General features: G+C 39.2%; 1 protein-coding gene across 1 annotated transcript in view; it reads left to right on the top strand.

Moving 5' to 3' along the window:
- The window catches only part of LRIG3 (leucine rich repeats and immunoglobulin like domains 3), a 47,724-nt gene that overhangs the window by 16,721 nt on the left and 14,094 nt on the right, over nucleotides 1-16,909 (top strand). Inside the window, exons 4-9 of the mRNA XM_004773281.3 lie at nucleotides 12,127-12,258; nucleotides 12,811-12,954; nucleotides 13,979-14,122; nucleotides 14,438-14,581; nucleotides 15,004-15,147; nucleotides 16,042-16,122. Coding sequence (XP_004773338.1) covers nucleotides 12,127-12,258; nucleotides 12,811-12,954; nucleotides 13,979-14,122; nucleotides 14,438-14,581; nucleotides 15,004-15,147; nucleotides 16,042-16,122 — 789 coding nt within the window. The remainder of the gene's footprint in view (nucleotides 1-12,126; nucleotides 12,259-12,810; nucleotides 12,955-13,978; nucleotides 14,123-14,437; nucleotides 14,582-15,003; nucleotides 15,148-16,041; nucleotides 16,123-16,909) is intronic.

Here is a 16,909-nt window from a genome sequence, read left to right as displayed (position 1 = left end):
TCTATTACTTTCAGGTGTACAGTTTAGTGATTCGGCAGTTCCATATTACCCAGTGCACATCAAGATAAGTGTACTTTTTATCTCCATCATGTATTTACCCATCCCCCACCCATCACCCCTCTCGTAGGCATCAGTTTGTTCTCTGTAGTTAAGAGTTTGTTTCTTGGTTTGTCTCTCTCTTTTTCCTTTGCTCATTTGTTTTGTTTCTTAAATTCCACATATGAGTTAAGTTACGGTATTTGTCCTGCTCTGACTCATTTCCCTTAGCATTTTATACTCTAGCTCCATCCGTGTCATTGCAAATGGCAAAATTTCTTTTTTATGCCTTAGTAATATTCCACTGAGTGTATGTATGTCTGTGTGTGTATATCATCTCTTTATCCATCTCTCGATGGACACTTGGGCTGCTTCCATAATTGGCTATTGTAAATAATACTGCAATAAATATAGGGGTACATGTATCTCTTTGAATTAGCATTTTCATATTCTTTGGATAAATATCCAGTAGTATAATTAATTACTGGATTGTAGGGTAGCTCTATTTTTAACTTTTTGAGGCACCACCACACTGTTTTCCACAGTGGCTGCACCAGTGTGCATTCCCAATATTGCACAAGGTTTCCTTTTTTTCTACATCCTTACCAACACTTGTTGTTTCTTATGTTTCTGAATTTTAACTATTCTCACAGGTGTGAGATGCTGTCTCATTGTAGTTTTGATTTACATTTCCCTGATGATGAGTGATGTTGAGCATCTTTTCATTTGCCTGTTAGCCATCTGGATGTCGTCTTTTGAGAAATGCCTGTTCATGTCTTCTGCCCATTTTTTAATTGGATCTTTTGGTTTTTGGATGTTGAATTATCTATGTTATTAATATATCTTGGATACTAACCCTTTATCAGATAATGTTGTTTGCAAATACCTTTTCCCATTCAGTCTTTTAGTTGTGTTGATTTTTTCCTCCCCTGTGCAGAAGCCTTTTATTTTGATGTATTTCCAATAGCTTATGTTTGTTGCTGCTTCCATTGTCTCAGGAGACATATCTAGAAAATGTTGCTATGGCTGGTGTCAGGTGTCAGAAAAATTACTGCCTATGTTCTCTTCTAGGATTTTTATGGTTTCAGGTCTCACATTTAGATCTTTAATCCATTTTGAATTTATTTTTGTGTATGGTAAGGAAAGTGGCCCAATTTCATTCTTTTTCATGTTATCTGTCCAGTTTTCCCAACACCATTTGTTGAAGAGACTTTTTCCTGTTGCTTATACTTACCTCCTTTTTTGAGATTAATTGACCATATAATTGGTGTTTATTCCTTGTGTCTGTTTTGGGGACAGTACCATACTGTTTTGATTATAGCTTGTAGGATATCTTGAACTCTGGGATTGTGATACCTCTAGTTTTGTTTTCTTTTTTTAAGATTGCTTTGGCTACATGGTCCTTGTGGTTCCATACACATTTTAGGATTGTTTGCTCTAGTTCTGTGGAAAATGCTGTTGGTATTTTAATAGGGATAATATTAAACTTATAGATTCCTTTCAGTAGTATAGATATTTTAACAATATTTGTTTTTCCAGTTCAAGAGTACAGAATATCTTTCCATGTCTTTGTGTTGTCTTCAGTTTCTTTCATCAGTTTTGTTTTTTTTTAAGCTTTTATTTACTTATTTGACACAGAGAGAGAGATCACATAGGCAGGCAGAGAGAGAGGGGGAAACAGGCTCCCAGCTGAGCAGAGAGCCCAATGCGGGACTCGATCCCAGGACCCTGAGATCATGACCTGAGCTGAAGGCAGAGGCTTAACCCACTGAGCCACCCAACTGCCCCTTTCATCAGTGTTTTATGGTTTTCAGAGTATAATTCTTTCAATTCTTTGGTTAACTTATTCCTAGGTATTTTATTATTTCTGGTACAATTATAAATGGGATTATTTTCTTAATTTCTCTCTTTGCTGTTTCATTATTAGTATATAGTAATGTATCAGATTTCTGTACATTGATTTGGATCCTAACAACTTCCTTTAAAGATTCATGTCACTCTGGATAAAGATAAAGATAAAGGATGTAAGCTTACCATTTGCCTGTCTGATCATCATCACCACGTTATCCATGTCTTTTTCACAAGAACAATTTAAATACTTGGTTAAATATGGTGTTCTTAGTCCATTGGTCTGAACCATATCGGAAAATAAAATAACATTAATTTAACCTGATGTGTTCATACAGAATTAATCTGCATGAGAACTGTTTATTAATTTGAGGTTCAGAATAATGATGTGTTTTCTGGTTTGTACTATCATCTTGAATGAAAATCCTTTGTATAGGCTAATTTTTCATTAAAATATACAAAGCTAAGTTGGGTGAATTTTGGGGTAAAAAAATTACAGTAGCTCTTTTGAGGGAAGGTTTTGTGGTTTATTTTGCTTTTTAGAGAAAAACCGTTTTATTCATTGATTGCATTTCTGTTGAAGACTTCCTATTAAGCCTAGCGGGCTGAATATATTCATTTAACTCTGCTCTTTCTTAAAACTCCCTTAAAATGGAATTAAGGTCTAAAAAAATATACACAGAGAGGAACAAAAATAAAATAGGAAAGAAGACAGTCCAAATAAGAAATGTCATAAAAATTTTGCAAGCAGATGAACAAATTATAACTGACTTAAAAGAGAGAAAATGGAGTGGATCCCAAAAGCAGCAACTTGTTTGTTTTGTTTTGTTTTGTTTTCAGTGGAACCATTCTGAGTTCAGAAATTCAAAGCCTATAAGGATACAAGGTAGGACTGAAATTGAGGGAAAAGTTAAAACTCTTTTATAAGAAGCAATGAGACCTCCAAGTTTCTCCACCATACTCATCCTCCAAAACTCAAAGCCTGACATTAGCAGAATAGAAGTTACCCTCTGGAGAGTTGAAAGACTAAGTCTCTAGAATTTGGGACACAAGCCAAGTTGGGCAAGGAAGGGATGAGGATTGAGGATAGCATATTCTGCAATCAGGGAAATTAAATCTCATCTAAACACTGAGGATGACACTTCCTTGCCCCAACTTATTAACTTATTTACCTGTGAGCCTTCCTAGATATTAGCAGTCATGCGTGGACCCACCAGACTAGAGACTGGAAGATCAGAGCAATAAGACATGTGGAGATCCCATCATGAAATAGGTCCCCTCTCTGCCACCATGGTGGGACTCACCAGTCAACAAGTCTATTCTGCACATAGTCTTCAGTAAACTTTTGAGTGCTTTTTATTAAATATGAATGGTTAGCTCAGTGATTGCCAGACTTGTGTAGACATTTCGAATAAAATCAAGTGTCTACAGAGTGTCTGGGTGGCTCAGTCAGTTAAGCATCTGACTCTTGATTTCAACGCAGGTCATGATCTCAGGATCAGGGGATCAAGCCCCATGTCAGGCTCCATGCTGGGTGTGGAACCTGCTTAAGATTCTCTCTCTCTCCCTCTGTGTCCCCCCACCCCTCTTCTCCCCGTCTCTAAAATTAAATAAATAAATAAGATCAGTGTCTGAAATAAATGGGAAAAGAGAACCAGAGACAGTGGAAGGAAAAGGGAACCTCTGGAAAACCCAATACGTGCAGAAAGAAAAGAGATGTGATAGCCACAAAGCAAGTAAAGAATGGTAAATCATCAGTAATAATAATAATGAATATTGAGAAAATAAGGACGAACTTTTGAACGTTAAAAATATAACAGACTCTTTAAAAGGTTAACAGAAGTGTCGAAAGAAAGTCGAAAACTTTATCCAAAAGAAGAACGGAAAGACAAAGGGATGGAAAATGGGAGAGGAAAAAATGAGAAAATAGGAAAATCAGGCAGAAATCTATTCCCTACCTTATTGGAATGCCACAGAGATGTATGTGGAAATAGAAGGGAGGAAATGATCAGACAAACAAAAAAATATCCCAGAACTAAGAAATACACGTTTCTAGGTTGAAAGACCCTACTGAGTGCAAGCAGTTGAAACAAGGCCTACCACTGGAGATAATACTGGGCAGTCTCAGAATACCAGGAGTAAAGTGAAGCTCTGAGAGGCATAAAACAACACAGGTGACCTGTGGGGGTTGACGGTGGTTCTCCTCATGTGTTGCCAGTGACACCTGTATCACCCAGGGACTTGGTAGAAATACAGATTCTCAGGTTCCATCTAAACTGCTTTAAGAAACCCCTGTCCTCTGGTTCTCATGTCTGCCCATGTTTGAGAAGCTTGGAGATAGAGAATCAGAATGGCTTCTGGCTCTTCTGTCAGTACTTCCATGAATGTTTTGGATAGGGTAAAACAGTGTCTTCAAAATCCTAGGGGAGAATTACTTTGAAATTCTGTATGCACTCAAACTGTCAATCCTATAAAGACATTTTGAAACATGGGGGCTGAGGAGAGCACCTCTGTTCATGGTTACTTGGAAAGCTAGTGGAGGATATGCCCCAGGAAAATGAAGGAGTAAACCAAGGGTGAAGATGGGCAGCCAGGCAGTGGGACTCCCAAAAGAGGTCCCCCCCCCAAGGCGAGGCCAGCTTCTGCAAGAGGCTCCATTTTCTGTATAATGTTTGTCTGAAGCCTTTCTAGCAAATCTGATCTTCTGCAGGACTTGTCATCCAAATCCAGAATCACAGCTCTTTAGGCATGCCTGAGATCATTGCATTCAATGTCCTCTTGCTTGACAGGTGAGAAAATCAAGGTCCACAAAGTCTAGTAAATCAAAATACAACCAAGAAGAGAATCAAAATCCCCTTGCTAGGGAACTATGATTGGAATTGCTGCTTCAACAAAATGGCAGTTTTGCGTTTTTTTTTTTTTTTGGCTGGCAGCTGTAATGGTCATCCCATTTTCTGATGTACATATGCATTTTGAACCACACTTCAAATAAATCCCTACCAGCCAATCTAAAGTTTGATCTAGAATTTCTAGATGAAGCACTGGTCACTTATGGTTTCAAACCCATTCACTGAACCCCGAGTTCTAGGGGATCAAAGATGAATTAGTCTCTCTGTTCACAAGCAAATCACAAGCCAGGTGGGAAATGCAAACTCACAGCTGAACTGTAACAATGGTCCAGCATATGAAAAAGTGTGTAGAAAGCCTCTGCCTCAAAGAGAAAGGGAAAACTTCTAGTTTACTAAATTTGGGCACCTGGGTGGCTGAGTTGGTTAAATGTCTGCCTTCGGCTCGGGTCATGATCCCAAGGTCCTGGGATCGAGCCCCATATCAGGTTCCCTGCTCAGCGGGTAGCCTGCTTCTCTTTCCCCCTTTGCCTGCTGCTCCCCTTGCACGTGCTCCCTGTCTAAGAAAATATCAAAAAAAAAAAAATACTTGACTAAATTAGAATTAATTTTTATTGTACATAATTAAATTATTTCAGATTAAAATACTTGTTCAGTCTGTCTCTTTGGCATCTTAAATTTTAAGTTGTTCACCCTTAAATTTCTCTTTCCATAAAGAACTAAACTGAATTCACGCTTGGGAATCCAAAAGGGTTTTTTTCTTTGTGATGAAAATGGGTTTTTGACCCCTATTTCTTTTTTCATTTTTAACCTGTATTATAACTGGTCCGTAAATAGGGCCCTGATCACTGTAGGATGTTCGTATTAAAGTATTATGGCCATCTTTATTAATGTTCTTGATCCAAAAGACAGTTATAGTCTATGTTGACCTGGCTTCTAGCTGACAGAATGGACTCTCTGCTCCTTACAGTGCCCCATTTGCTGTTTAGTATTGTTAGTTCTTAATCAAGAATCTTTCTCCTTGCAAAAGTTTCCTCAGTTGGCTTTATTCTTTGATGCCACAGTACCAGGGGACCAGTCTGAACATGTGTTCTTTTAATGAAACTTCTTAATTATCTTTTTTAGAAAAAACATGAGCAAAGAGAGTTTATTTTTTATCTGCATGGGAGAGGTTCTTTTGCTTGCCAAGTCTCTCTCTTAAAAGAAGCCTAATATTATGGGGTGCTAGTTATTCCAGCCAAGGTGGTTTCCAAGGAAACATTTTGTTGGGGCACAAAGGTTATTGTTGGAAATATAAATGACCTTTAATGTATTTGCAAAATGTAGTGTTTTCTTTAACTACTTGTAATTCTTTTATAAATGGGTGCTGAAGTGGTTGCTTGCAAGTTATATATAGAAATCAGTATTTCCTTGGGGTTGGGCTGACTGTCTCAGTACAGTTAATATGCCTTCTCTGTAGAATGACTACAACTGCAGCCATTTGTTACCTACACTAACTGAATTAGACTCAAGAGGTGCGGTTAGTGATACATTCTAAGAAGGGAGGGCATTGCAACATACAAAAAATAGTTTCAAAGTAAGCTTTGCTGCCCACACCTTTGCTAAATGGTCAGTGCCACTCACACATAACCTCTTAATATGCCCAAGATGGTACATCTTTCTTCACATATCACAGTGGCAAAGCCTTAAGCTGCCTTTATCATCTGTAATAGGTAGGAGACCATTGAAACTATTGACAGGTATTTCTTATTCATCAAGAAGCTGCAGTGTCGTTGGTGCAGGAATTCCAGTATGAAAAAACCTGATATTCTAGTTCCTCACAAAGAATATTCCACTCTCCTTTTAGACCTTGGAAATAAACTGACACCATTTTTATGCACTTAAGAGCCCATGAAATTCTTTTGAGACTCTTATGCTTTGTGGAGATAGCAGTGAGTCAGGAAGTAAAACCAATCATCTTACCAAGTGATCATGTCACTAACCTCATAACTTCTATTTTGCTGTTATAATTTAGTCTGGATTTACATTCAGTGCAGGCGTTCAGAGGATCAGAACAACTAAACACAGTCTTATCTATGGGAATAACACACTTGTCCGTTTTCCTAGTGACAATAGACATTAAAATGGTCAGGAACATCTCACACCTGAGCCAGCTGGGATCCCAGTCCACACCCCATGCTTTAGAAGGCCTTCCATGTCAGCAGCACACACAGAAGTGGTAATGGAGAGTGGATGGGAACTCTAGTGGTGCCAAACTGGGTTCCAGTGTCCAGAGGTTCCAGAGCTGGAAACCTGAGCCTGTATGTCAGTGGGGGAGAAAAGCACAGCCTGTGCTCTGGGGAACCAGATGCAGAGTACTACTTTACCCCCAAAGTGGATCGCTAGGCAGAAGGTCATTGTTATCCCAACACACTGTCTCTGCACCTCCCGGTGTTCCTGCACCTGGTCATGCCTGTGTTTCCCCTACCAGTGTTTCTACCCACTACTGCTAGAGCATACTTTTGTGTGATATAGTCACCCGATTCTGAAATCCCCTGTCCTCCTCCCCCAGCTAATCTTGAGATAAAGGCCCAATGCCTATGAGGTGTATAGGGTCCCACTTGACCTACATTCCTCTCCTCCTGGCTACCTCACTCCTGGACTTCATATCTCCCTAGTCTTCACCCATGAACTCTCTACCCCACCCACAAGGCTTCCTTTCATTTCCTCGAAGGGAAGCCTTGCCTTCCTCACACTTGCTTCTGCTTGGAACGCTAGCCTGTCTTCTTGCCATGGGAAGTTTTGCTGACCGCTGCCACTCCTTTTTAGGAGGCATTTCTTTCTTCTCCATGGCCATCTTATCATGGTGGTTATCACGGTGGTGACCCCTTCCATCTGTCTGCCTCTTCCCCCCGCTAGAAGGTAAACAACATGGATTCAGGGACCATATCCATCTTATTCCTTGGTAGATCTTCAGCACTCTCAGAGCAAATCTCACCATAAGAAAATGGCAGGCAATGTTTGGCTCTGCATTTTAAAGGTATTTGGCCAAGTGGGTTACAGAAGGGGAAATTAGCAACATAGTGAAACCTTGTAGTTGGGCCCAAGAAGCTGAGGCTGAGTGAAACTACCTGGGACTCCTGTTTTTCCTGTGGCCTCTCAAATGCCTGAGGGAACCGTCTGTGCTCTGACAGACCAAGCCCCCAGGTCTGTGTGTGTCCACAAGGGACTAATTATCCTTGACCTTGGCGATGATTTGACCATGGAACACCTTGTACTGTCAACATACACAGATGACCGAAAGGTTTGCTGTCCTTTTGGGTTGGATTTGCACAACGTTGCGATGCCTTCCAATACTTATATGACTTACATATTGTGATTTTTGAACAATGGAAAGATGGTACTTCTACGACAAGTCATGGGGAAAAGTATTCACTCAGTTTGTTCGTTTGCTTGTTTTGTTAAAGCATTGCACATCCTGCCAAAAATATTAATTAACCACAGTGCTTTCAGTGTGTTCATCGGTTTTGGCATTTATCTGTATTTGGAGAACAAGCTGGAGTTGAATTGAATCTTTATCTTTTAGAAGAAGCTATTTGTGACCAACTCTATTAGAATTATGTTTATTTTGAGGGTTTAGGTGATTTAAAAGATCTTTCAATCTAGTTTTTAATGGAGTTGTCTCCGTTTTTAGAAACTCTTGCATGATACAGAGAAAGTTTGTTTTGTTTAAACTGGTACATATCACGTGGTTATTTGTCAGTCTCCGAGAGCTAATATGAAACTGGTATTTGGATTTAATTCAGTTCCATTAGAACAGAGTTAAAATTCTGTGATACAGGGACTATTATCCTGGCAGTTGTAAGGGATTTTTGTGCGAGGAAGCAGGGCTGACAAAGAGGGCACTGTGCACTCTCCGTCTGTAACAGAGCACTTTCACACTGCAATTTAGGAAGTGTGCAGTTCAGGAAATTGCTGGCTTTGGCTGGAGCATACTTTAACTGCAAGGAAAATTTTATTCGTCACTCAAGTAATTGGCAGTTTTAATACCTTGTTCATAATTACTTAATAAACAAACGAACATATAAACCGAAGATTGTATGGCCTGTTATCTAACTCGTGGCCTTATTTGACCAACATGATAGACACCTGTGGGTCTCCCTCTCCCTCCCACAAAAAACCAGTTTGTTCCATTTATTGCAAAAATCTATAGCTGAGCGTTTGCTTTGTGTTGTTAAATGTTAAGTGAGGCTCTACTAGCCTCAGACAGCCTGGGAGCCAAAACCAGATGCAGAGTGTGATGGGACGTGGTAACTAGGGGCAGGGGAGGGCAATGGAGAGAGGGGGGCATTTCAGGGTTACTCTGCTGTTTGTGGGAGGACATCCTGGTAATGCAAACATTTGGGTTATGTGTTTAAGAGAACATTTTTGTTCCCTAAAGTGTGGTTTTGTTTAACCCACACACCCTGACCCTAAGGCCCTGTGGCTTGTCTCTTGGACTAAATCCATCTCCGGGATCTAGAAATTGACTAATTGTCTCGCTTGCATTACCCTGTACCTCACAACTAGATCAAGGAGTTTATACACTGGCAAATCCAGATGTGGGAAATGGTCAAAATCAGAGGTCATGGCTGACTTGACTCTAAACAAAGTCTGTAAGACTTTATGGGAGACTAAGGGGCTTGATATTTGTTACTTGTAAATAGGACTGTTAAACCTTTTTTTTTTTTTTAACCTTACTATAATCACAGACAAATTCAGCTCTTAAGATACGCATCACCTACGCCTGTTACCTTGTATAGGATTACATGAGAACATAGTTAGAGTCCCAGATGACCTGGATCAAAAGACATGATTCCCTGCAGTCCTTAAAAGTAACATACAGAGGGTTTTGACAGTATTTTGAGAAGTTTTGTTAGGTTATTGTAGTTTAAATAGAAAAAGTCCAACCTGATTTCTCCCTTAACTGTTCTTTTCTTACGGGGAAATCAGCACCGGACATTGGCACACATTCAGGAAGTTGGTCTTCTACTCTGGTGCATGGCAAACATGTGCACACCCCTCGGTTTTCTCCCTGGGGTACAAGCAAGACTGGGGAGGCCCTGTTTCCAGGGCATCCTTGTTTTTTGCATGGTTATGGCTCTATGAAGCAGTGTTGATTCCCATATTAGTTTGAAACCAGAAGTTCAGCATTTCTTTTTTTATTTTTAAGATTTTATTTATTTGACAGAGATCACAAGTAGGCATAGAGGCAGGTAGAGAGAGAGGAAGGGAAGCAGGCTTCCCGCTGAGCAGAGATCCCGATGCGGGGCTCGATCCCAGGACCCTGAGATCATGACCTGAGCTGAAGGCAGAGGCTTTAACCCACTGAGCCACCCAGGTGCCCCAGAAGTTCAGCATTTCTGCAAGAGTGGGAAGTTGTGGCCCTTTCTGGGCGGGGTTGGGAGAGTGCATCTCCACATAAGAACTTAACTGCCAAATATATTTGACATTATATTCTATGAGACTAACCTTCAGCAATTGCTTTGGTACCAAAATGACCTCATGGGTCAAAAACCCTAGTTTCCTAATTTTACAGTTGTCTGTAATACCTCTCTGGGGGAATGTTACTGTGATTAAATGCCAAAAGGCATAATATATGAACAATTCTTAGCCTCAGCTTGACATTTAAGATGTTCTCCACGTTCTTAGGTTTCATAAACAGTCCAAAACAGAGGGGTAGAGACCTATATCCTTACTTCAGAGGACCTCAGAGAATGGCAGAGAAGATCAGGAGTGTGAAAGCGCTGTGTCAGAATGCAGCATAAGATTTTGTGAAAAATATGCATGAGGGACTCTTAACTCAGAGACCTTCTGAGATGGTGAGAGGCCTGTGTGCTATAATAATGCAAAAGAGCTTAATAAATTCTCAGAGCACTATAGAAATACATTATTGGTAGAAAGATACACACATGAGATATATTTCCTAAGTTCTCTCATTAAATGAGGCTTACTCTTAGACTATGTATAAAAACAGCAGCATGTGACATGTCACATATAGAGTTCTGCCTAGAGCCTCCACATTGTTTGATTGTTCTGTGGATTATAGAGAGACCTTCTTTGTAAGTGGACTCTGTTTTCGTCCTGGCCTTCCTACGTTGACATGTTTTCCTCTGCCAAATGATGCTCTAAAAAGTCCAGGCTCCCTGATCTAATGTGACAAATAAGATGGCTTGCACATCAATTTGATTCCTGTTTTCTAGCAAGATTGTCATTTAATGTTGAGTTTCCCCTTGAAAGCTGTTGTATTGATGACCTTTTAAGAGATTTGACTTGCCCCCTTTTTGTTTTGTTTTGTTTTTCATTTGCGGTCTAGTATAGGGCTCACCAAGGGAACTTTCAGTGATGAAATGATCTGTATGTGCACTGACCCACTTGACAGCCACCAAGCACATGTGTGTGTTGAGGACCTGAAATGGGGCTCCTGTGATTAAGGAACTGAATTTCAACCTTTAATTTAGAGTACTACTTGTGGCTACCATATTGGTCATTGTGGTCTGGTGTTTAAGACTGTTAATGTCAAAACTTATTAATCTAATTAACTAGAGATTATTTAGACTGGTGTGCTTTTATGTAATACTTTTATAATATTCAAAGCCCTGGAGCGTATCCTCTCGTTTTGAAGACTATGGCAATACCTTGAAACCTGCTGTTTCTTAAAGAAAAAGCTCTCTAGCATAGCTTAAAAAACAATCCCAATCTGATGAGTATTTTAAATTCAGTAGTACCTGTTGTGTGCATAATCTCCAGGACAAGAATTAGAAATACATTAGGAATCAAGGAAAAGAATAGACAAAGGAGGCACCTGGGTGGCTCAGAGGGTTAAAGCCTCTGCCTTCAGCTTGGGTTGTGATCTCAGGGTCCTGCGACTTGAGCCCAGCATCAGGCTCTCTGCTCGGTGGGGAGCCTGCTTCCTCCTCTCTCTCTCTCTCTCTGCCTGCTTGTGATCTCTATCTGTCAAATAAATAAATCTTTTAAAAAAAAAAAAAAAGAATAGACAAAGACCACATCAGTTCCTGGAATGCCAACTCAGTGTTAGTCATTTTATATACCATTTAATAAAATGCTAAGGAAGAAGGACTGGTAACAAAAAAAATGTAAAAATCAGATAACTTTTAAGTGCTTAGCCTTTGGGTAACCATAGCTGTTAAATACACCCAGATTTATATAGGAATGTTTTTCATACATTTGAATATTATGATTTACTATTTAAGGTGAAATTAAAGTGACATAAGAATTGCTGTTTAACTTTTAAAAGTACCGTTTAGAACAATCAGTTTTCCATATTTTGAAGAACAAATTAGGAATATAAATTATTTTACACCTTTCAGATTGTTGTATTATTAACCCTGTCATCTGTGCTATCTTTAAATTCCAGAGCTGGAAACAGAATTGTTGAAATATTACCTGAACATCTGAAACAATTTCAATCCCTTGAAACTTTGGACCTGAGCAACAATAATATTTCAGAGCTTAAAACTCCCCTTCCATCCCTACAACTCAAATACCTGTAAGTCAAGTTTTCTTTAACAAAGATATTCACCTATGATGACAATACCATGTCATAATAATAAAAAAATCAACTTTAAAATATAATGAAGTCTGCCTTTGTTTTTCAACTGCTGGTGTATCAGCAGTGTAACTTTTAACTTTCTTCTTGACGTGTAATTTGCTACAAACCCAAATACCCACGGTCTTTATTTTGTTGTTATACATTCCAATTATTAAAAAATTAGACATCCTTTGTTAGAAAAACTATGTGGAGTTAAAAGTGCTTCTTTAGAAAATTAAGCCACTCTTTGTTTCATTAATAAATGACTTTTATAAAAATTGGATAAGTATCTGAAACAAATTTTTATACCCTTCAAATATTCCAGTCATTCCTTCCTTAGCAGTATGTGTGAATCATAGTCCGCGGTGGTCCACAAAGACCTAAAGACTTAATTTTTAAGTGTCCATTGATACAAATGATGGTTAAGTTCTCTGGAGATTACAGGGAATTTATGTGTTTTAACTTTCCAAAGAGCCAGAAGGAGAAGCTCATCTTCAAACTTTTTAACAGGTATCTCAGTAGCAACCGAGTCACTTCAATGGAACCTGGGTATTTTGACAGTCTGGCCAACACACTTCTGGTGTTGAAGCTGAACAGGAACCGGCTCTCAGCTATCCCGCCCAAGATGTTTAAACTGCCCCAGCTACAACACCTGTAAGTAAGATGTTCTCTTAGACAGTGTTTCTTCACCTCCTCTAAGCCCTTGGTGTCTGTTGCCTAAAATCCACAACGTGACCAAAGAGAAGTTTCAAAGCAAGAATGTGGCTCTCTTCCCATTGAGAACTGGAGTGGCTGAATTTCTGAATCAGAAAGAGCCTTCGCAGCCGTGTAGTGCAAACTCCTGCCTGACAGGGCAGGTTAGTTTGTTACTGAAAGAATGAACAGTGTCATCATTGAACAGTGTCCATACAAAGGGATCATTGTGGCCCTGGCGAAATCATGGCAGCGCCCAACAGCTGTGGTTTATGAAAATAATACTGACAACTCCAGGAGGCTCTGATAGCTTAAGTGGCTGCAAAGAGCTGCTCGTTAATAGTGGTGGAATGATCTGTGAACAGGCTCCTACAATATAGTGGTTTTCAACCTTGGCTGCACATTATAGGCACTGGGGAGCTTTTAAAAATCCCAATGTCCAGGCCACACCCTAGACCAATTATATTAGAACCTCTAGGAGTATGATCCAGGCTTTGGTAATTTTTAAAGCTCTCCAGGTGATCCCAGTGTGCAACCAAGGTTGAAAATGACTGCCTTGAAGAGAAAGCATTAAACAGAAAAAAGAATTTTGAAAGAGAGAGTAACCAACTTTTGTAAGCAGAATAAGCTTGGCGGCCCTGCCCCTGAATAGATCACATGTTTTAACATAATGTTCAGTATACTAACTCTAGATAGTTTAAAAAACAAATACACTGAGTAGATAAGCATCTTAAAGAAACTAAAGTGTAGTCTAGTTTCATTTTTCCAAAATACTTCATTTTTCCAAAAATATATCACACATTTCAGGAGGAAATTCACTCCCTGCTAATAAATCAGAATTCTTCTCAATAAAAATGTTTAGAAATTTAAAACTTTCTATGTAATTTAACACTTGCTGGTTTAACTGTATTGTGATAATGTCATATTTTATTACTACCCCCAGAATTTTGTCATATAAACTATTTAACTCTTCTATCCAATGCAGTGAACTGAACCGGAACAAGATTAAAAACGTAGATGGGCTCACATTCCAAGGACTCGGTGCTCTAAAGTCTCTGAAAATGCAAAGAAATGGAGTAACAAAACTTATGGATGGAGCTTTTTGGGGGCTGAGCAACATGGAAATCTTGTAAGTGTGCTTATCACAGTTCCTGCTTTGATAGTACAATCGTGGAGTGCTCAGTGAATATGCCGTAGCTTTGTTTGAGGTCCTATGTTAAAAATCTCATAATTTACAGTCTTATAGTTTAATACTCAGTTTTGTTTCAGGTAACATGACTGGGAATTTATAAGCCCATGGTATCTTTTGCTGATGTCTTCATACAACAAAAGCTAAACATCTCGTAACAATGGGAATATGTAATAGGTTGTAATCCTAGGTCTCCTTTGCAGAGACTAGATAATGAGCTTGTGATCCTGCTTTTGATTCTTCTTGTAAATGTAGGCAGCTGGACCATAACAACCTAACAGAGATCACCAAAGGCTGGCTTTACGGCTTGCTGATGCTGCAGGAACTTCATCTCCGCCAAAATGCCATCAGCAGGATCAGCCCCGATGCCTGGGAGTTCTGCCAGAAACTCAGCGAGCTGTGAGTTGCCTTTTATTCTCCTCAGGTCCGAGAGCAGGGATCCTGCTGGAGCATGAGCTTCTTACCAGTGATCTGTGAAATTTTCATAACAAAGTTTCCAAGGTGACAGCTTTGTTCACATGCAACCTAGTCATATTTTTGTTGTGATAAGTTGAAGCCAGCTGTGCTGTTTGAGTTCGAGGCCACATGGGCTAAATCAGTGATGGTTTGTTTATTTTCAAATAAAGAGCATTTTTTTTTAACCAGTAGGATTACAAATAATGTTTACCTAAGTGTTATTAAGACGGCAGAGTGTTAAAATAAGGATTATTGGGGTTACATACATTACCTGTTGTTTGAAAACAAATCATTGTGTTGAACTAGAGAATAAAGGCTACTATTTATTTTTTATTCTTTGTTTTTTGTTTTTTTTTTTTAAACAGGGACCTCACTTTCAATCACTTATCGAGGTTGGATGATTCAAGCTTCCTGGGCTTAAGTTTACTAAATACACTGCACATTGGGAATAACAAAGTCAGCTATATCGCTGATTGTGCCTTCCGGGGGCTTTCCAGTCTAAAGACTTTGTAAGTTACACATTTTACTCTCCGTGCATGCACCTAATTGGTTCCTAAATGTGCCCACTTTTCTCCAAGCAGATTTCCTTTGTTGTGAAGGAAATATGTACAGCCTCAGAAGTAGTGTCTTAATCTTTCCCAGATCAGTTGGATTAAAATCAGTCCATTTCATCCGTATGTGTTTCTTAGATTAAAAAGGACAATGATCAGATTGGTTTGGTGATTATACTTTACCTTCTCAGATCTCCAGGAAGTTGGCAACTGCTCAAAAAGAAATGATTTTAAATCCACCGATTTTTATAAAAATGCAGATTAGAAATTACCCAGAACAAAAAGATATACAAGGGGAGCAAAGGAAGATGCCTGTTTGGTATACCAGTTATATTCAGGCTTGAACACTGTCCTAAGAGGAAGAAGAGAGAGTCGGATTAATTGACCTTTGAAAAATCTCTGAAATGTTCATTTTATTGTTGTGCAATGGGCTTTTGGTTTTTGCACGGTCAGAAACTTTTGTTCTGTTCACTATTTGAAGCATTACATAATTGGAAGACATGCTGTGTGCTTTGGCTAACTCCTACTTGTGTGGTTGGATCAGTGGTTTTAAAGTTTAATGTATTTTTCAGACTGTTCAGGTCTTTCAGAATTTAGTCATCTTGATAGAGGAATTAATAGGACAGAATCAACTCTCCTGATTTTGAGCAAAAACTTAGTGTTGGGAGAGAGAAAGTGTTTTCTATTGTTTTGAAAAGGGTGGAGATGATATGGGGGATTATGAGGAATTTATGACGAATTACATGCCACCTGGGTGGTGATCTTGGCTTTCTGAGTGTTCCTCTGAGGAGATGCTTGTATCTTTTGTGAAGAGATGGTACGAGTTTCATTAACATTTCTTCTTATAATTAGGGATCTGAAGAACAATGAAATTTCCTGGACTATTGAAGATATGAACGGTGCTTTCTCTGGGCTCGACAAACTGAGGCGGCTGTGAGTAGGATTTGCTTCATGGTGGCCTCCCTGTCTGACCTACACCCGTTGAACCCCCTGTCTGACCTACACTCATTGAAGTCCACTCTACAGTTTAAGATTTGAGAGAGTTTAGAACTAGAGGCTGAATCTGGTTGCTTCCCTTGGCCATCTCCCCAGATGAGTGTTGCTAGCTATACAAGATGGGTATTAATGTGCTTTTCTTCCTTGGTGTGGCGGTTTTATTCAACACTTTGGGGAGATGTGACTTATTTTAACATCCAGACAAGAATTTTAAATTATTTTGAGCACTTAGAATCTTGGGCTTATCATTGTGTAAAAGGACACTTCCTAATTTCACCATTTTGAAATGAGTGTTCCATTCTGCTCACAGGACTTTTTAAGTGACACGATCCAGTGTCCCCTGATAATACCGCAGTGGGCACTGAGCAATACAGGCAAAAAACAGGCTTCTGTTTGGCCTTACAGTGGCCTTATGTTTTAAGTTTTCAAGTTGAGTTCCATGTAGCCCAAAACGTCCGTGAATGATAAAAGTATCCGTGGGGAAGCAGGGTAAGGAGAAGATCTCCACTATTATCTGCCTCACTAATTATAGTTCTGAAACCATTTACCTGGAAGGAAGTTTCTACCTCTTAAGAAGACTTTGAAAGTCACGGCTTTAATTTAACTGCTGGAGTAACTTACTGAATACCTATATTTGCTGGGCTCTCTGTTGAATGTTTGAGATCATGCTGAACTGTATTGCTGAAATAGATGGCATGAATACGCTTGTGAAGGTTATATCATT

The sequence above is a fragment of the Mustela putorius genome, unplaced genomic scaffold (assembly GCF_011764305.1).
Source record: "Mustela putorius furo isolate JIRA1106 unplaced genomic scaffold, ASM1176430v1.1 tig00003988_pilon_pilon_pilon, whole genome shotgun sequence".
NCBI lineage: Eukaryota > Metazoa > Chordata > Mammalia > Carnivora > Mustelidae > Mustela > Mustela putorius.
This window is presented reverse-complemented; position numbering and strand designations above follow the sequence as displayed.